Source organism: Toxorhynchites rutilus, chromosome 3 (genome assembly GCF_029784135.1).
Source record: "Toxorhynchites rutilus septentrionalis strain SRP chromosome 3, ASM2978413v1, whole genome shotgun sequence".
Lineage (NCBI taxonomy): Eukaryota > Metazoa > Arthropoda > Insecta > Diptera > Culicidae > Toxorhynchites > Toxorhynchites rutilus.
Window position 1 is genome coordinate 148,729,726 of NC_073746.1, and position 21,144 is coordinate 148,750,869.

At 38.6% G+C, this 21,144-nt stretch overlaps 2 protein-coding genes across 3 annotated transcripts in view; one reads left to right on the forward strand and one right to left on the reverse strand.

Moving 5' to 3' along the window:
- The window catches only part of LOC129775514 (cilia- and flagella-associated protein 251-like), a 62,150-nt gene extending 50,562 nt beyond the window's left edge, over window positions 1-11,588 (forward strand). For both annotated transcript variants that reach the window (XM_055780348.1, XM_055780349.1), the window contains 2 exons: window positions 10,021-10,095; window positions 10,155-11,588. In XM_055780348.1, coding sequence (XP_055636323.1) covers window positions 10,021-10,095; window positions 10,155-10,484 — 405 coding nt within the window. In that variant the 3' untranslated portion in view covers window positions 10,485-11,588. The remainder of the gene's footprint in view (window positions 1-10,020; window positions 10,096-10,154) is intronic.
- LOC129775515 (wee1-like protein kinase) lies at window positions 10,501-20,609 on the reverse strand. Its single transcript, XM_055780350.1, has 4 exons — window positions 20,228-20,609; window positions 18,637-20,166; window positions 18,430-18,572; window positions 10,501-12,016 (listed from the first exon to the last, which is right to left on the reverse strand). The coding sequence occupies exons 2-4, from the start codon at window positions 20,160-20,162 to the stop codon at window positions 11,871-11,873; spliced, it is 1,815 nt and encodes a 604-aa protein (XP_055636325.1). The 5' UTR covers window positions 20,163-20,166; window positions 20,228-20,609; the 3' UTR covers window positions 10,501-11,870.
- Between the last annotated feature and the right edge of the window lie 535 nt (window positions 20,610-21,144).

The following is a 21,144-nucleotide window of genomic DNA, read 5'->3' on the forward strand; positions in this document are numbered from 1 at the left end:
GAGTCCGACCTATACAACTGAGATTTCTAAATTTTACTTAAATTATTTTCATTGTAAGATATTGCTTCTATCTCGAGAATGGTTGGTCCTAGGATAAAACGTTATATATAATTTTTCATGTGGAATCGCATGAAGATATCATTTTTATGTTACTTTTCTTAAATGGTTACGATTTAACAAAGTATTGAAATTTCAATAACTTTCAAAAATTCATATTCCATTCCATTTTTTTTCCATTTTGGTGAGTCCAATACGGCACCACTATACCGTCGTGTGGGGCTTCTTTTGACACTTTTTTAAATTTTCATCATTTAAAAATTTTTTAACTCCGATTATTGTGGGTGGATTTTAACAATCTTGACATATATTTAACCTGGATGTATAGATGACATTTGTGCAAAATATGATCTGAATTAATTGAGAAATAAAACTTTTGTTCATTGAGCGATCAAAAATAGCTCCGTTGCACACGTTGGGGGCTACTTTTGACATAGTCATTTGAAAATTTAAAATCATCATCAATTACATAGGATAATGCTGAATTAACATTTTTTGGAACAAGTAGTTATAGATGGCTATACATATGTGGATTTGAACGAATTTTTCAAAATAAATTTATTACATCAATGTATTTTACAACGAGGTGATTTTGGGCTTTCGTCCCCTTTCTTTCTTTCTTTCTTTGTTTTTAAGAGGCTTTAAACTTTGCAGTTCATTCGCCTCTATTTCGTCCCCTTTTACCGGGTGTCTTAGATATGGGTTTCGAATCACGTTTTGGAATTTCATCAAGAGAAACACTTTTTCCAGGAGAAACCTTTAGTTTTTTCTTCGGTTGAGGCCCAACTGGACAGCCGATTACGTCGTTACGATGTTCCTTTAGAAATTGTTTAAATGAGTCTCCAATCAACTCGGGCTTTAAGCTATCAGATGGCAGCTGGTTAATGAGCTCGTGGGGATTTCATGGTACGATACCGCATTTCCGGAAGCCTGATATTAGAATACGAATACGTGCTAGTGCCTTCAAAAGTTCACTGATAAGGCTTCCGAGGCGACCTTTGGGAATAGTTGCGTTCTTAGAACCCTCACAAGAGGCACGCCACCGTCCTAAAATTTTCCGCCATTCACGCTTCATTGGAGAGAAAAAACCTACATCGAGCGGTTGTGTCAGATGAGTTGCATTAGGTGGCAAGCAGATAAATTTAATATATTTTTGACGGCAAATTTCAATAACTGTTGGATTCAAATGAGATGAGAGGTTGTCTCCGTTCAGCGCAATTGGTCCGTTCAAATGCCTTATAGCTGGAAGAAAAAGAGTCTTGAACCAGTCCTCGAAAATTCTTTCGTCGAACCAGCCAGAAGCACTTCGATTGTAGCGTGTTCCTCGAGGGCCATTAAGTGTCCAAGAATCCTATAAATGTTCTGCCTTGAACACCACGTATGGTGGCAACAGTTCTCCAGTTGCACTTCCGCAAAACATAACGGAAGTAGCAGATTTACTGAAGTTCCTCACGTTTTCAAAATACTTTAAGCCACGCTTGCAGATAGCAAGCTTCTTACCCGGATCATCTGACAAATTCGTCTCGTCGTAATTAAAAATATTGGAAGCCGGAACACCTTCCAGAGATAAAGGAATCTCCATGGGCCATGTACTCTGCGATTGTTTCTCGTGTTATTCCTGCGCGTTCTAACTTTATATTTTGTGCAAAACGTTTGCTTAGTTGCTGGTGATCGCGTAGGAATCGTGCCACCCAGTCCCGTGAAGGTTTGTTATTTACAAAAGTTGGCACTTTTCTTTCCTGCTTCGTCAAATAAATTCGAACTATTTCCCGCAGATAATCGGTTCCAACGGGGAAGCCCCACTCGGACAAGCAGCTGAGATGGTCTGAAAACGATAATTCTTCCGCCTCAGTAAAAACTTTCTTATGTCCGGGTTGTTTCTGGTGCGATTCGCATAGCTTGTTGTATATTGTTTGTCGGCTGCAATGGAGTTGCCTAGCGGCTTCTGCGTGGGACATTTCTCCGGATTTGACTTTTTCAAGGCACTGCATTGAATCTGCAGTAGAAACTACAGTATATTTCCGAGCATTATTATCCTTCCGATAGTTCCTCACCATTCTTTTACCTACAAAAAAGTAAACAAACATAACCTTACAATATGGCTAACGGTGGAAAATTTATCGCTCTCAATTTTTTGACAAACGAATAGATCTCTGATAGGTTTACACACTTACCAGTATTTAAAATTGTAAGAACAATGTATACGGAAACAATTTTTCTGGAGCTTCAAATCACTACCGCTCGACGTTTCGAGGTTTTTGACGTAGAACTACGTCTTTCATTAAGGGTGCCAAATCAGAAAACAGGTCACGTTTTTATGAAATAAGGTAATTAACTATTTTTGCCGCGAACGGATTTTGGCGATTTACACACCAAACTAATCGGAAATTCCCTAAGATTTGTTTGATATGCTATACATAACAATCCCATAGTCTGTATATGGTTAAAATTGATGAAAATCGGAAGCATTCCCATTTCCTCATACATTTGTTCTGTCCATTTGTGTACTTTCCCGAACAGAGCTGTCAATAACGAGCAACTTATCGACGAGCAACGAAGGGGAAATCGTAAGATGTAAAGTCTCCGTGAACAAAGGAAAAGAAGATGAACAAAGAGGAATATTTGCCTATAGTATAAACAGTGGATTTCGCTAAGGCAAACTTTCATTCTTCGTGAGGAAATCGACTGAACAACATCGTTGCTGGGAGAGCTGGACGGAGAGGGATCGAATGCCTTTTTCAAGACAATGGGGGTAAAGGAGTAATATGATGGATAAAGTAAATTCCAAGCGCCTATTTGAAGGTTAGAGACGAATAAACTGAAGAAGTTCAAAGTCTCAAGCAAGGAAGGAAGGCAAACTTTCAGTATCGTTCTGTATGCAAAGCAATAAATATCGCTTGTTTTTCCTTGTTTTGCGTCATCACATGTCTTCGTTTCGAATTGAGCTGTGGACGCGAACAAATTACTCACTCGCTGATGTCGCTGGCATCCGCGTTGACGGCATTGAAATTCGTATTACGGAATGGGGGAGTAGGCATGACAATATGGGTTTGCACAAGAAATTTTTTTTCTCATATAGCAGCTGTGGCGGTATTGTTTTTATTTCTCTTTTCTGTATGGTGTTCGTTGTGTTGTATTACACAACACTTAAAGCGTCCCGCTTTAATCTGTATTGGAATTGGCAATGGAATGTTCTCTGTGTAAATTGGGGATTGTAATAAGCGATTTGCCGGTTTGCTGTATCGGGAAGTGTAGCGGTGTGTTCCACTACCGCTGTACTTCTCTTACTAAAGCAACGGCAAAGCTTATCACGGAGAATGTAAATGTATTGTTCAAATGCAATGATTGTCTATCGGACCAGGGTTGTGGTGAGCAGAGCGATGTAATTTCGGATGTGCGTAAGATAGAAAAAGAGGTGATGAAATTATCTTCACTCTCTGACTCGCTTACGGGCATACGAGATCAGATCGCTGCTCAGATAGACAGCGCGTTAAAGTGCGGTATGGAAGAATTGAGACAAGATGTAAATGGGTCTCTTGAAAAATTGATTTGTGAGAAATTGGAATCTATGACTAGTTCTATTTTAACAATTAACGCGCAAAATAATTTAGCTGCAAAGAATGACTTGCTCATTGAACCTGGTACAGTTCATTCTGAATCGCACCAAAATATTCCGAAACGTAAGAAACGAAAATTTCAAAATAATGATGATGATAATGTACATCAAAATAAAATTAGTTTTGCGGATGTTGTTAAAAGTGCGAACACTTCTAACAACAATAAGATAATGGGATATAGTAATAGTACTAGTATCATGCAAAGTAATCGTAAGACTCATCCGGTTATTGTAATCAAGCCTAAAGAGTCCAAACAAGCTTGCGAGGATACTCGGAAGCATTTGAAGACAAAATTAGATCCAAGAACACACAAAATTAGTAATTTCAGAAATGGAAGAAATGGCTCCATCATTGTTGAGTGTGCAACTGGAGCTAATATAGATAATGTGAAAGATGACATCGAATGCAATTTGGGTGATAAGTATAGTGCTGTTGTTCCCATATCGGTGCCCAGATTAAAAATCGTGGGCATGAGCGATCAGCATTCCTCCGATGTTTTCATTGATTACCTCCGAAGTCAGAATGAAGGCATCGAAATAAAAGATGTAAAGGTTTTAAATGTGTACGAAAATCCACGCTTCACCTACAATAAGTTTACTGCTGTAATTGAAGTAGATGTTGACACATATAACTGTTTATTGAACGCGAAAAAAGTAAATGTGGGGTTCGATCGGTGCTCCGTAGTTCCTGCGATTAATGTATTAAGATGCTTCAAATGTGGAGAATTTGGACACAAGAGCACGGATTGCAAATAAAATTTTGAAACGTGCTCAAGGTGTAGTCAGAAACACAAGACATCTGAATGCAAGTCAACTGTGTTGAAATGTGTTAATTGTTTGAAAATGAATACAGAACGGAAATTGAATTTGGACGTCAATCATGCCGCATTTAGCTCTGAATGTTTAGTATATCAGAGACTTTTTGATTTGAAAAAAAGCAGCTTGCATTTCAATAAATAGCAACCAGGTTCCAGAAGAATTGTGAACCAATATTATATTTTGTATTTGAATATTGCGGGACTGTCAACAAACTACGTAGCGTTACGTCAGATTGTTGAGGAAAAGCGTCCATTTCTAGTCCTTTTGTCTGAAACACACATTGTTGAAATAGAATCATTTGATCAGTATAGTATTCCGGGATATAATGTTGCTGCGTGTTTATCACATTCTAGGCACACTGGCGGTGTTGCTATTTATGTCAGAGAATCAGTTCAATTCAATCTTCGCCTCAACGAAGTGTTTGATGGTAACTGGTTCTTGGGCATTACAGTTGAACATGGCATGAAGATGGGTAATTTTGGTGTTTTGTATCATAGTCCCAGCTCAAGCGACTTGCGTTTTGTTGAAATTTTAGAAAACTGGCTTGAAATGTTCCTTGACTCTAGCAAATTGAATATATTAGCTGGTGATTTCAATATTAATTGGCGTGATGACTACAATTCGAACCATTTGAAGCGTGTATCCGATTTCTTCAATTTGAAACAAACAGTACATGAATTTACGCGCATTTCCAGGCACAGTAAAACTTTAATTGATCATGTTTATTCCAATTTTGATACTATTTACACAGTCACGGATACCAATTTGAAAATAACCGATCATGAGACTTTAATTATCAATATTGTAGATAATCTCGTGGTAAATGAAGATGTTGTGAAATTAAAGTGCTGGAGGAAATATTCGAAGCATGCTGTTTCGAATCTCGTAGTGAGAAGCCTGGATTTTCCATTCGAGGTCGGTAATTTAGATGAATCATCAGCTGTTCTAACTAATACCTTGAAAGAGTGTACAAATCGGCTTGTTACGCATAAATTTGTTCCTATGAAAAACTCGAACAGCTGGTACAATTTGGATCTTTTACGCCTTAAACGTGAGAGAGACAGATGGTACAAGAAATTTTGTAGAACAAATGATGGAAATCATTGGAATATGTACACAAACGCGCGCAATATATATTCACAGTCGATTAAGAAAACTCGTTGTGAATATATTCAGAGGAAGATTGATCTGCATCAAAGCAACAGCAAGGAGTTATGGAAAATTTTGAAATCTTTATTAAAACCTAGTAATAGCAAACCGCGTTCCATAACTTTTAATGGCACACTTGAACAGTCTGAACAGGCTATAGCATCTAAGTTTAACGATTATTTTGTCAATAGTGTTTCATTGATCAATCAGTCCATTGAATTGGTTGATGAACCTGATGAAATAAAACAGCCGGTTAACAGTAGTTGTAGATTTGAAAGTTTTCACCCAATTACATTAAATGAACTTAGAACTATTTGCTTTTCTTTAGGAAAAACGGCTGGAGTGGATAATGTCAATGCTAGAGTTATTCAAGATTGCTTTCATGTCATCGATCACATCTTGCTGGACCTTATTAATAAATCTTTGCTAACTGGGCATGTGCCTAAGGTGTGGAAGGAATCTTTAATAGTTCCAATTCAAAAGGTTGCTGGAACGATTAAAGCCGAAGAGTTTCGTCCCATCAATATGTTGCACACGCTAGAGAAAATATTAGAAGTAGTCGTTAAAGGCCAGCTGCTGGAATATTTAAATTGCAATGCTTTGCTAATACCAGAACAATCGGGATATCGGGAAGGTCATTCCTGTGAAACCGCATTGAACTTGGTATTAGCAAAATGGAAAGAGAAACTAGAGTGCAAAGAGAATATCATTGCTGTTTTTTTGGATCTAAAACGCGCTTTCGAAACAATTTCTAGGCCCTTGTTGTTGAACACGATTAAGCGCTTTGGATTTACGAGTACTGCATATAAATGGTTCGAAAGCTATTTAAATGACAGAACTCAACGGACTATTTTTAATGATACAATTTCGAATCCCCTAGGGAATAATCTTGGAGTACCTCAGGGAAGTGTATTAGGGCCCCTTTTATTTATTATGTATATCAATGACATGGGAAGAGTTTTACGATTTTGTGATATCAATCTTTTTGCAGATGATACTGTGTTATTCATTGCAGCTAATGATTTAGATCAGGTCGTTTTACATTTGAATGGAGATTTACATTCTTTAAGTAGATGGTTGAAGTATAAGCAATTGAAATTGAACATAAGTAAAACTAAATATATGGTAATCTCGCGAAATCGTTTAAATGAAAACGTCTCCATCGTTATTGATAATGAGACTATTGATCGAGTTCGGGACATTAAATATCTTGGCGTGATTATTGATGACAAACTCAAGTTCAACACTCACATTGACAATGTCATCAAGAAAATTGCCAAGAAGTATGGAATCTTATGTCGATTGAAAAACGATTTAACTATTTGCAGCAAAATACAGCTATACAAATCAATCATCTCTCCTCATTTAGACTTTTGCTCTTCCATTTTATTTTTAGCCAATGACACACAAATATCGAGATTACAGCGCTTGCAAAACAAAATAATGCGGTTGATACTAAAATGTAACAGATTCACTTCCTCATCTTTAATGTTGGACGCTCTGCAATGGTTATCCGTGAAGCAAAGGATTGTTTATTTAACTATGGTGTTCATTTTCAAAGTAGTTAAAGGTTTGCTGCCTCGATATTTGTGTGATCGAGTTGAAAGAGGAATTGACTTTCATAGTTATAACACTAGAAACGCGAATGAAATAAGAACACCTAATTTCTTGTCATGTGCTTCACAAAATTCGTTGTACTTCAAAGGAATAAATGTGTTCAACTCGATGCCAAGACATATTAAATGCGCAACAACACTTACAGAATTTAAGAGGCACTGTATTTCACATGTAAAAGCTGTGTTCTCTTAACAGCTGAACGAGTTTTTGTTTATTTTTATGACGAAGATCTTTACTGACGAAGTTTTATACGAACGGATAATTTAATGTGGACAATTTTTTTGCAGTTTGTTTTCAATATTTTCAATGAATCTGACGAAGTTTTTGAACGGATTATATTATGTAGATTATTTAATTTTTTTTAAATCATCTTTTTAAATTTGTATTGATCTCTATTATGTCTGTCATGATCTTGGTGATGATGGACTATTTTTATTTTTATTTTGTCGTTCTTATAGTTGTATTAGTTTAAAAAATAAAAAATAAAAGTAGTCTACAAAAGTTTGAGCGTCGCGCGCGAGACACAGATATAAAGGATATTAAATTGAAAGTTTTTTTTAAGTGCCGGTCTAGGAATTTTTCGTAAAGGAAATTTTCTCGATTTCTCTGAATGAGGGTATTCAAAGTCAATCTAAAACAAGGCTGGCGGTTGGACTTGTGCTCTGGTGGACCACTTGGCTGCAAGGGCCTCGTCGGGACCGTATCGGCTCTGTGGCGGACATGACTGAGTATTGGCTTTTTTGGACATTGCAATTTTTTGAACTTATATCTGTAAATAAAATCAGTTCGTTTTTCATGTTTGCTAAACTGATTTCAATGTTGAAAAAAAAAAATTATCTTTTAGATAACTCGTCTTGCTCAAACCTCTGTAGGGGAAGGAGGCGGGACCATCATCATCATTTTATGAACACACTTTTAAAATAAAAATTATGAATGAAAAATTATTTTTCCTAAATCAAACTGGTACTCTATGTAAATGAAAATCACGTTTGCTTGCAAGTAGTGAAAAAATATCGTACAAAAATTGTGTCTAAAGATAATTTTATAGTTTTATAGTTAAGTTTTGGTGAGAATATCTGAAAATTCATAAGAAATAGTTTAAATTAAAGTCAGAACAACGTACTTGTACTAGGTAAATTACGCCAAGAAAAAAAATTCATACAAATTTAAGTAATTTTAAACTGCCTTAACTGCCGACTAATCTGATAGAGAAGAGTTGGCCTCATACAAACTAATGTCGTATCCAGATGTCGACACCATTCCGCCGTCAACGTGAATTGCAATCATCGCATCAAACTGACGCCATTACATTAAGGTTCTGAGCTACACAATTGTGTGGGGAATCATCAAGCTAGGCTATTGTCAGCTCACCAAGAAAATAAATGTTCTGAAATTTTGTCAGTGATTTGGTTTTGCATGACGGTAGGAAAATTCTCTCCACAAAGGATGACAGCTAAGCTAATCAAGACTGGTTATATTAACAGAAAGGGCTTCTATTGAGAAGAGCGCAAAACGGAGATAAGCGTGTGTATATTTAGTTGCTTCAGGCCATCGATATATGGATATTTTTGTGCGTACGTGCGTGCGTTTGGTGTTACAAATTATGGAAACATGGAGGGGAGATAGCGGGAGGGAAATATTTACGCTAGGGTATTAGTAATGAATCTCTGCTGAGGCAAATATTCGGCCTTTTTCCAAGCAGTTAACATTGTTTGTTTTCTTGTCATCGATGCATTGAACTGACGCCATGGTGAAGCAGGCGTTAAGGTAGTGCACCAAAAAAATATTTTGGGAATACCAAGCTATTCAATAAGTTATATCAAGTTATTAATTTATTTGAGCTCGCGTGCCAGTCACAAAACTGCTTTCAACTATGATTATATTTGTGCTAATCTTGATCATAATGAAGCAGTGCTGCACTTTCCGAGGTTGTTGAGATTAACAGATAGAGTTTATTTCGTTTATTTAGTCACCAAGAAAGTAAATGTCGTTCTGGAATTTCGTATGTAATTTGTTATCGCTTGCCAGTAGTAAAACTTTCTCCACTAAGGATGACAGCTGCGCTTATCTCGAGCATGTATTATTCTGCGAGCACAAGAATGAATCATCAAACAATTATTGTCAAATGATTCTACAATAAAAAAAACATTTCAAGGCGACCAAACTGGTTATTTCAAAATTTTCGTAGCATTATAAAATAATATCCGCAGTTATAAACAAGCGACTTGAATTAAACCCCAGCGTAGTTCTACGCCAAAAATGCGGTCGTGTCTTGAACACAACTTCCTATATTTTTTATAATTTAGAGAGCAATTTTAACAAAACACTGCAAACAACAATATAAAGGATAACTGAGTGCCCGTGCGAACAATAAAATTGCTAATTCGTTAGTACTCATTTATTAATTTTCTGGAAAGGAGTAGTTGCGTTTAAAAAAAAACTGTCAACGTGAAATGGTAGAAAGGTATTGTATGAATGAATTATCACAGATAATACATTTTGAAAAAATGTAATTTTATAAGAAATTTGTGAAAACCTAAATTGTCCAAAGTAGCCCCGCACGACGGTAGCGATTTTTACTTCACTGTACTTACGATAGCCTATTAAAAGTTCCCTTAACGTTTAAATATTCTCTCTTGAAATATAAAAAGATTTTTTTTTCCAGACTGTATAGTATATAAACTAGTTTAAAATGGTATATAATCGAATCATAAATAATCGAGTCCGTCCTGTACATCGAAATTTCTTCCCCAAACCCACAGATAAGAGATGCAATGGATGCAAGAGACGTACCCAACTATATGCGAAGTATTGGTTTCCATATGACTCAGTTTGAGGTAAATTACATGAATGATGATGCATCTAAACTAGTAATGATCCAATGCAATCGCTTCAGGAAGACAACTTGGTTAGAGAAATCGATCAGCTTGAAGCTTCATACCTGACGTTTGAAGAAGTCGTGAAACTGTTCCTGAACCACAAAACCCCCATCAGTCCCAGCTGTGAGGAAATTCGCTCGGCATTAACCTACATCACCGGCGGTATCTACGAAACCGTTGATTTGAAGACTTTCAACGAAATGCTCTCTACCCTCGGAGAGAAGATAGATTCCAAAACGTTGAGTTTCTACTGCAGTGCTTTGTTCCCCGAGTACACTAACGCCGATCCGGACGAGAATGGAACGCTCCAGGTTCCTTTGGAAGAGTTCGTGGAGAAATTATGCTAATAGAAAGATGACAAAGTATTGTTTGAATAACTCTTTATTATAAAAACTTCTGTATCCGATCGAGGGTTTACAATCTTCCGTTATAGGAAATAATCACTTATGAAAAATATAGTTTTTGGAACATTTCTTTCCTTACAAGCTAAAATAATGAAAGCGGAAAGACTAACGCGCAGATGAAGCGATTCTTCTCCGGCCGTGCTGGAAAACAAAATCTGCTTCTATGGCATTGGCGAAGGAATAGCTTTGTGCAGGTGTGCTGGCGAATTCCCACACAAACGGACCGCATAACAACCCCCGAACTATTCCCTGTCTATGGGGTGCGAAAATGGAAGAAAACTTAATGAACCTATGTACAAGCTACAGAACCTGTCGGAAAATAAGAATCGTACGTATACATATAATGCTAAAAAAATTATTTTGGTCAATAACAGATCGCTTTTCATCTTCTGGGGGTTTGGGAGGAGGGGACTTGGTTCGACTTAGGCTTAGGCTTAGAGTTGCTCTTACAGTATAAAATCACAAATTTTCTCCGTTTTATTCGATTTAGATGGATCTCCGTCCTTGTTAAATTCTTGTTTTTGTTTACTTCCCTTCGCTGGAAAATGCGTCTCGCTTCTACTTTTCTTTCTTCTTTGTCTGGAATTCTGACTTATAAATAAAAATATGATCAGCTCTTTTCATCTGCTCTACGCGATTCGATGGATGTATCACAACATCTTTTTGTTTCTGAGTTTCCTTCTCCGTCTACCGCAAATGTAGTGTGTGTGTATGTAACAGTGATAATCTTTTCAAAAGGCACGTTTTTCATCAACGAGTAGTCACAGCAAGGTTTTTTTCGTTCAACTTTTTTTAAAATATTTTTTTTTTCGTATCGCTCAACAAATCGAACACTTACAATTTACGTTATATTTAGTTCAACGTTCTCAAAAATGTAACATTCGTAACATTGGTAATTCTAATAGCAGTGACAATTCCAAAAATGTAGGAAAAAATGAAGCGGTATCAAAAATTTAGAAAACAAAGCTTGTCGAAAATGTAAAAAAAGACTTAATTTAAGGGCGTTCCGAAAAAAAAAGCGTTTTGGAAAAAAGCGAAAAAAAATAATATAAAGAATTTATGAAAAAGAAACTTTATGTCCCGTAACATATTTGCGCTGTGATATCGATACGATGTTTTTTTTTTCATTTCTCTGTATATATTATCCTGTTATTTTTTTTTCTTGTATCGAAGAATAACTTCAGATGACTTCTTTCAAAGTTTGACTCTGTTTTCTGCTCTCTAGAGTTTCGATTGGGTGACTGACAGACTGCAACTGATCAATATTCGGTTGGATTTTGTTGATGTTTCATCTCTGGCTATGATGGCTGGCTGGCTAGTAGTATATGATTAGTATTCTCTGCCCTTACTATTATCCCTGATTCCTCGCCGCGTTGTGATGAGATTGGTGGTACGCTTCTTACGCGAATAGGAGCGCAGTTTACGATCGGATACCGCTAGCTCGCGGGTGCTACTGCCTCGGCACTTGCGGGATACTGCAATATAAATAACAATTTTGTTTTATATTATTGTTGTGAGACTATGGTGGCTAACCATTGAATCGTTTGTTTGAGAAACCCCATAAATACCATTTTTGACAAAATTAACTTTTTGATAGTTTTTGAGTCCTTGAGGGTGCCTACATCGTCTATCAAAATTTCAGAAAATGTAAGTTCTACGAACCACCTCAAATCGGGGTTGCAAATATTCGTTCGATTAAGAAACCCCATAAATCCACGCTTCCAATTATCACCACGGGCGGCACTGCAATATACATACAGTTTTATTCATTGTTTACCGATGCCGTAAGAAGCATGCTCTACTCAATTTAATCAGAACGTTTTCTGATTCGATTGGGACCCGGACATGACCATGAAATATAAACATGCTGTTCGGAGAAGAGCAGAATACAAAGCAAGAGTCAATGCAGCGTGCATATGTATTAGCGATCTGTTGGGCAGGCAAAAGAGATCGCTGCATAGGATTTATATGGATCGACAAGATTGAGCTTTGCTTAAATAATTATTTTAGCGAAATAGTTATATAAATTACGCGCTACACTATATTAATAACATTCGAATATATGTCTCTTTACATGATGAAGTAAACTATAATGAATATTCGTGTGCAGATATCCTTAATCGGTGGTTGATTTCGCCAAAAATTAAGAACATATTTATCCAGAAAGATCAACCAACCCTCAAATATTATTTCCGGGTACCTGAATGCTCTGCGGAGAAGTGAAATATGGTTATAAGAAAATTGATCAGAAACGAAGAAAATCTTTAATTGGCTAATTCATGGTAAATACAAGGAAGCATTCGAACGAGAGCTAGTTCCTCTGTGTCTTGAATATAAGTCCGGACATGCTGATAATCCTCTCCTGTTATTTTTTTCGATTCAAATCTAGTGGGAATGTCGCTCAATGAACATCGCGAAATAGGTGCTACTAAGTTAAGCAATATGCGTCACACAAAATCTCTTGATCGGTAAATAGCTTGCCTAACTGTCTTACAAAGTTCATGTTAGCTCTATGAAATGTTTCGCGCTTATAGAAAGATCGCAACTATATTTTAATCATCTACAAGAACGTCGATTGATAATGAATCTGCATAGAAGCTACGAATGTAAACAAATGATGATTGCCCAACAGATGCTCTGCATGTATGTGTAGCAAGAGCCCTATGGAACAGTATACAAAAATAGAAAAGGAAAGGGGGTTCAGCTGTGAAAGTAGAAGCAGACCTGCAGATAGGTTTGCTAGGTTCTCTGGTTCTCTCTTGTTCCAAAAATAATTCTGGCAAAGCAGGTGATCTGCAGCGTGATATGAACAGAGCATTGGTTTTGGAGGCATTGATCTGCATTACATTTGCTTCAGACCAGTATGCTATATTCTGTAGTTTCTCGTTGAGTATAACATTTATTTGTTCGATATTGAATTTGGTGCAATCAAAATATAGTTGCACATCATCAGCAAACATGTGTATGTAGCAGTATTTCAATATTGAAGGTAAATCATTCACATAAAGCGAAAAAAGAATAGGCCCCAGTACTGACCCTTGTGGTACACCGGACGTAATAGACAAGAAACAAGAAAGCTTTCCTTCATGAAATACTGCTTGTTGACGACCTTCCGAATACGAATTTATCAAAGAGACTGCTTCAGTACGAAAGCCAAATAATTTATCACTATCATCGCGAAAACTGTGAAAAACTACGCCGGAAAACCTTTAATGGTAAAAAATCCGTTTCAAGTTTTCGCAGTACAATCAGTTATCTAACTGGTGGTGGATAAAAATCACATACGCGTCGCCAACAGTGGTACTTTTTGGCTTCTGAAATCGGTACCAGGTCAAGTCTCCCTGCCAATTCGGCATAACCAGATGGAAAAGTTACGATCGAAAGCCTGTATTTTGGATGTAGATTATATAACACGGAAACCTGGGATGATGATGGCCAATAATCCAATTCAAGTAACAGAGTTTATGATATAAATTGTCCAATAAATGGAAGTTTGCCTGCGAATAAAATTTATTTCATTTAATGCATATATAATATTCACATGCCTCATAACCCTTTCTTTAGCAGATGCAAAAAAAACTATTCTAAGAATTACTTCACTGGCAATAACTCGACAGTTGCCGAGGAATGAGGCATAGTAAGAACGTTATCATCAAGGAATCGAAGCGCCGAAAAGGCGATCGAACCGTCAATTCTTCTTAGGCATCCAATGTTTGCTCACCAATCCTGCACATACTCGTTTTCTGAAAATGTGAATTCCTTACGAAGTAATTTTATCGTTAGGCTACCGAATTCTCCACATCTTGTACATTCCCATTGTAGCATCTTGGAAACGCTTCTAATACAACGTTAATGCTAGTTAAATTGGAAAAGTTTCTGATATTTAACATTACCGTAGACTAAACTGACCTGACGTCCCGCGTAAGATTACGTCCCGCATTTGGCAAAAGAAACGAAAATGTCCCGCGATATCAATGTATTTCAATATCACAATTTGATCATGTTGATTTTATTAAATGGATGAACCACCAAAAAAATATTTATTTGACAGACTGCTCAAGGGACGTTAACACTAAAATCGATGAAAAATGGATTGGAATTTTCGAGCATTCCATTCGATAATTGGAAGAAAATTGTAGAATTTGAATCGTGCTTGCCAGACTTAAATGCTCTGACCGAATGAGAGATTTTCAGGCGTAAACAAAATCTAAATCACCGAAAAATCACAATTGAGTGATTAAAGGTCAGGTTTAATTACTAGGACACATGTTGAGAGTTTCACGAATAAATGAGACTCTTTAAACTATGGATTTTGTTCACATAACGTATAAACATAATGTTTTGTTTTTTGTGTCCCGCGTTAGACCTCTGACCATCTGGTCACTTTACCGTAGGCTTTTTTTCATGATGATGGTCCACCTCATTCCCCTGCAAAGGTTTGAGCTAGACGAGTTATCTTATTGATAATAATTATATAACGGTATTTATATTTTTTTCATCAACTAACCAGTGAGCAAATTAAATTGAACAAAAATACGGACTGGTTATCTCGCAGACATAGATTACTAAACGGAAAAACCATTTATGCCATTATCTAAACGTATTTGGCATGTCGAGAGAATTTCCAACCCGGGAAGACCCTAGACCGATCGGGAATTGAACCCAATACCTATGTCAGTATTAGCCAAGAATTTACAAGGGAATTTCCGCTTTATCAGATCTCCGGCCACGGTACTATCGTTTCCGAGTTCGAGCAGCTGAGTATACCCAAGCCTAATTCTAGCCGATACTTCAGGCCCATTACTTATCCCAAGGCATGTCAAGAAAGTTTCCAACCCGAAAAAATCCTTGACCGATCAGGAATTGAACCCAATACCTATGTCAGCATTAGCCTTGAATTTACAAAGGAATTCCCGCTTTACTAGATACCCGACAACGACCTACTAATGCGATCATTTTCGAGACCAGACAGCTTAGCAAACCTAAGCCTAATTCCAGCCGATACTTCAGGCCCTACATTCAACCTAGGGTGTAACGTGTCAACCTGAATCTGCATTGAGATCTGCCACAACACAGAAAAATCTTGTTATAATTATCTGTTGAGAAGATAAATTTACAAGTATTCCGATCGAGCTATCCCACTCCAGTTTCCACTTCAAACCTCTTGGAACGACATGGGTTTCGAATCATCGAATCTTTTTCTCATTTGTTTGATCAGCTCCACGAAAAAAAAAACTGCGACAAATATCCAACCTAAAATTCTTGTCGCTTTTCAAATGATCGTCATATTTAATAGCATTGGACATTGACACAATGTGAGATTCCTCGCAAATATTAGTGAGAATGATCAAATGAAAATCTTTCAGCTCTTCATGTAGCTCGTGAACTCAGGTTGTTCAGCCTGGAACAAACGATTGAATCGGTTGATCTGGGGCAAAACATATCGCGCACTGTTCGACGCGAATCTTTTCAGACGATCCTTGTAGGGAATTCCGTCCTTATGAAACTGATCAATCATTGCATAGTAAATGCTTTTAGGATCAGCAACACCAAGCGATACTGCTGCGTAAAAGTCGTCATGTACCTTAATGTTGCTTTGTTCAAATGAAAGAAATTTCACAAATGGAAAAAACCTGTACCAATCTGTACTTTTTGACGAAAATCTGTACTCTGTACCGTACAGAATCTGTACGAAAAATAACGAAAAATCTGTACGTAAGCAACACTGGGCACAACTAGTCTCAATAAAGAACTGTGGGAGTGCCCACTCCTTCCTTAAAAGCAGAGCATAATTTATAAACACCCCCATTCTTAACGTTTGCATTAAAAAAATGGACAAAAATTGCCGATTTTTCATGTGTTTACCTCCACAAGCACTGACGAAACTACCCATGCAGCATCAATCATAGTAATCCATGAATCAGCAGAAAAAAATTGACGGCACTATCAGTCGAATTCTATCGGAATGGCGAAAACAGTGTAGCTACTCCGTTCAGAATTGTGCGCTTCTTATGGCTTCTTGTGGACGCCGGATACGCCCGTTCCGGCATCTACAACATCTTGGCCCTATGGGACAACAATCAGAGCATCGAAAGAAACTCCGCTTTCGGACGGACCTGGACGGACCGACGACCCTGAGCGACAAGAAGCTCCAAAGGTCGAGGGAAAAGTGGCTACATCGCTGCGTGCGCTTGGCCGGGGGGTCGGTGCAACCGGCCAAACAGTGAAAAAGTACCTGATGAACATGGGCATACATGTCAGGAAGCGGAAATCTCGTCCACTGGTCTCGGAGCTGCAGGCAATGACGCAGCGGCAACGGCTGAATAAGATGATCAAGTCGATTTTCTCGGCGAACCGCTACGTGGCGGTGGGGATGGACGACGAGACCTATCGAACCCTGGATGGCAACAACAGGCAGGGCACTTTGTATTTTACTTCCCCCAACGAAGAAAGTGAGCTCCGAAGTGAAGTTTATTTCACACACCAGCCAGGTGCTGCTGTGGCTGACAATAAGCGAGAAGGGGATGTCAAAGCCACTCTGCTTTAGCTCCGGACTGGCCATGAACGGGGAAATTCATCAAGAAATACCATAAGGGCGAAGACGCTGTGTTCTGGTCGGATCTGGCGTCGGCCCACTACTCGAAGCGATCGTTAGATCAGATGGAGCGGGGGAATGGAATATCGATGTGTCGGCCCAAGTCGGCGAACCCGCATCGAGATTTTCTGGACAAACCTTTGAGCGCAAGGTTTGCTCCAACAATTTTGTCGCGAAAACTGAGAAGGAATTGATAAATAAAACGAATAAATGCCTACACGCATGTTTTCGTCCACCATGGCGAATATTCCGGTTAACCACCAGAAGGCCGCTCGCAAGGGCGTAGAATTTTTGCGAGTAAGCATATATAATTGCCTTATACATCAAACTCCATTATCTGTTATAGTTTTTTTATCACCAGCCGAAAAAGTCCATTTTTTCAACGCAATCGTTACAGGAGGGTTATAAAAAGTTTTTCGCATCTCCCAACTGGACTGTTGAAAGCCTTCGAACGGTTAGAACAACTGCTTCCGCTTTCCTCTCAATAGCCGAATAGAATTCGGTGAGTAACGAAAGATGCGTGCGTGCAACGTGTTTTATTCCCGTATACTTCCGCTAAGGCACGCTACACGCCAAAAAAGTGTTTTTTGGATGTGGAAACATCAAGTCACGTTTTATCATGAAAAGCTTGAAAATATATTCCTTCTTGTTCTGCGCCACGAGTGACGTAAAAATCTAAATGTCACCTCATTCCTTAGCTTTTCTTTTATACCCGAGTCGATAACATGAGAGGATCCGGGACCTTCGGGAATACTGTGATTCAAGCCCAGATGGCTTTGTATCAAATTTGCGGCTCGAAATGAGGATCAAAATCTGCAGATAAATGCTACCTCACGCGTCATATTAGCCTGACTCTTCCTGATATCCTCCTATTATCATTATGTTCTCCAATTCTGACTACATTATCTCACAGAAAAGAAAGACTTTTCCAGACAAGACCTCAATGATGGGCGAAAATTACAGCTGTAGATAGGGCATACTTATTCGACTGTAATCTTAATATATGTAATATTCTTCTACATATTTACAAAAAAAAAGTCATCACTCCACTACGGATTGTCGTTTTAGAAAGCTCATCCACAGGTTGATCTTCTTACACGTTCAATCTCAAAATAAGCCCAACGCCAACGATTGATATTTATTTCGCGATATGCGCGTCGATGAACAAAAACATTGATTAAATTGAACAATTCTTTTTCCTGCTTGATCGGTTCATGAACATAAACGTATCAATAGGCTTCGTTTTATCTAATGTCAACTGTACTTCTATTCGTGATAAATTTCAACACTTACGTGGCGTTTGCGCTTGCTCGTAGGATTTCAGCATTTTACTCTGCTCCTTCAGCTTCCGCATCAGCACCTCGTTCTTCTGCCGTTCCAAGCTGAGCTCCAAACAGAGCTGCGCTTTGCTCTTCGAATCGATTGGTGAGAGTACTCTGAGGAAGGAAAAGACAAACCAATTATTATCATGGTCACTGGACTATGCAAAGAATCACTTACGGATGGTTAAAGATAGTGGTCGAGGATGGTCGCTTCTCGGGATCCGGATGCATCATCAGCTTGATCAGCTCGTTAAATTCTCGACTGATTCCGGGCAGATCCGGGAATGCCCCACTTCGCAGCTGGTGCCATTTGGGGCCATTTTTGGGGAGAGCACCTCCACCGGCGGCTTCATACAATGTGATTCCCAGGGAGAAGATATCCGCTTTGGGAAGATTGGAGAAATCTTCCTGCAGGATTTCGTTCGGTAGGTACCGACAGTCTCCCTCCTCTACCTGGGGATCGTTCACTGAAGTAACGTGGCCCAGATCACCAATCTTGTACGTGATCAGGTACTCACTCTCGAGATCTTCGTAGATATCCTCGAAACCATCATCAGCTGTGTCAGCCGGGACGGCTGAGCTCGCGCAGGTTGGCCTCTGTGGCACTTTGGTGAGGAAGATATTACCGGCTTTAAGATCCATGTGTACGAGGTCATTTGAGTGGATATACTTGAGGCCCTCAGCGACGTGCAACAGAAGCAATCGAAGTTCCGATTCCTTTAGCGTTCGTTCCTGGATAAGAGTCTGGACGCTTCCACCGTTGCAAAACTCGTTCTGGATTAGCATGTGATTGTTTTCGGCCCAGGCAGAATAGTAGCGAACAACGTTATCATGCTTTCCGAGAACGGCATGAGCATAGACTTCGTTTAGCGCTGTTTTCTCGAATGAACTTCCAGCAACCGGTTTAATACTTCTTTTTATCGCATATATACATCCGTCCAATCGATTGAGACACTGATATACCAATCCGAATTCTCCTTCCCCGAGTAACATCAATTCGATAAATTCTTTTTCATATCGGGAAATGTTTGAGTCTTGCAGGGCAAGTCGTTTGGGCGCTTGGCGTTCCTCACCCAGTTCTTCCTCGAGCAGGGCGGACGATTTGAGTGAATCATTGAAATTCTTTTGTGTTTGGAAGTAACCGAAGCTCTGTCTTGTCGAGGGCTGATTAATCTTATTACATGGGAAAACAGTTGGGACACTGGTATTCAACAGAGTGTCATGACCATCCAAACCAGAGCGCGTTCGTTTCTTCGTTCGCATGAACATTCCCGGAGGTGTGAATGGATTCACATTAGCTGGTGGAAGTACATTTTCGTAGTTCCGATGCAATGGTACAGCTCGGGGTTTCTCGCACATCAGTCCATTACTCTCAATTGGTTTCGCCAAAACATCAGGTTCCTTGATGGACGCATTTACAAGTGTTTTCATGAATTTACTTGTCGACTTCTGAATTATCGTCTTCGGAGTGGCCGGCGAATCGAAGAGCCGTAATGCTCGGACCTTCCTGTACGGAGGGGAAACAGATGGTTGCTTCCGTGGGCTTACTGTTAAAGCTGGTCGTCGGTAGTCTCCGTTTTCCGGAGATAATCCAAAGGTTAACTTTCGGGGCATCACGATCGAACGATCCGGCGATGGTAATTCGAGACTGGAATTCATGTCTGGCGATGAATCAACCCCACTACTTTCGGTGTAATTATCCATTAAACTGCAGGTAGATATCAGTTTTAGCAAGAATCTTCCACACACACAAAACAAACAAAACTTACAATTCGGGCAGAGCCGTTGCAATTCCAACACTTTATTTCGAGAATTCTGATAGTGTCAGCAAAACAAACATATCCACCGATGAAAATCGCTTCACAGAGCAGCGCCTTCCGCCACTGAAAAACAGTAAGCGAATACTGCCAAAACAACCACCGACTCTAATTTATAAGTCGTTTTATGTTCAAAATACACCAGATTTCGCACCAATTCCCCTTTACCCCAGCGAAACACTTGTCTCACTTCAACTTTTCGCTAAATACAGTCAGTTTAACGCACTTAGAACTACTAAAACAATTTTTCAAAAATCCAACAGCCAATTTTTAGGCCCAACAGTCGGCAGTGAAAATTCCGTTTGTACGATGTTTTCTTTCTCTTCCCAACTACTTATGCACTACGCGTCATAACCTGAGCAGCTTGCTCGTGTTGGTATACAAATGGCGTTGCATTTTTCGCCCTTTCTCGCCACAGTCTCCAGTGGTGCCAGCTGTTCATTTTATTTATCAAAGTTTTTCAAAATGATCGTTAGCGGTTGGATAATCGACGTTTACATACAGACATTCCATGCCAAACCGATATAGTAGTTCTCAAAATTTCGTGAAAAGTGGTAGATTTGTTCTTCATTGCGTGTCCATCTCATTTTACTTTTTTTTCACTTTTTTCCTAAAATTACTTTTTTCAAAAAAAATCATGACTTTTGAACTACTAGACCGATACTAATGATCGACATATTAAATCGAATCGCTTAGGAAAAATACTTCAGTTGCAAAAAATTTCTATTTTATTTCCGTTATTATTGATTGTACTTGTTTTCTATGGTTTTCATAGACTCGGGCCCAAGGGCGCTATATTTTTTTATATCTCTTCTAAAAGCTGAGGATTGCTTACATAAAATATCTCAAAATCAGAGATGTATTCCTTT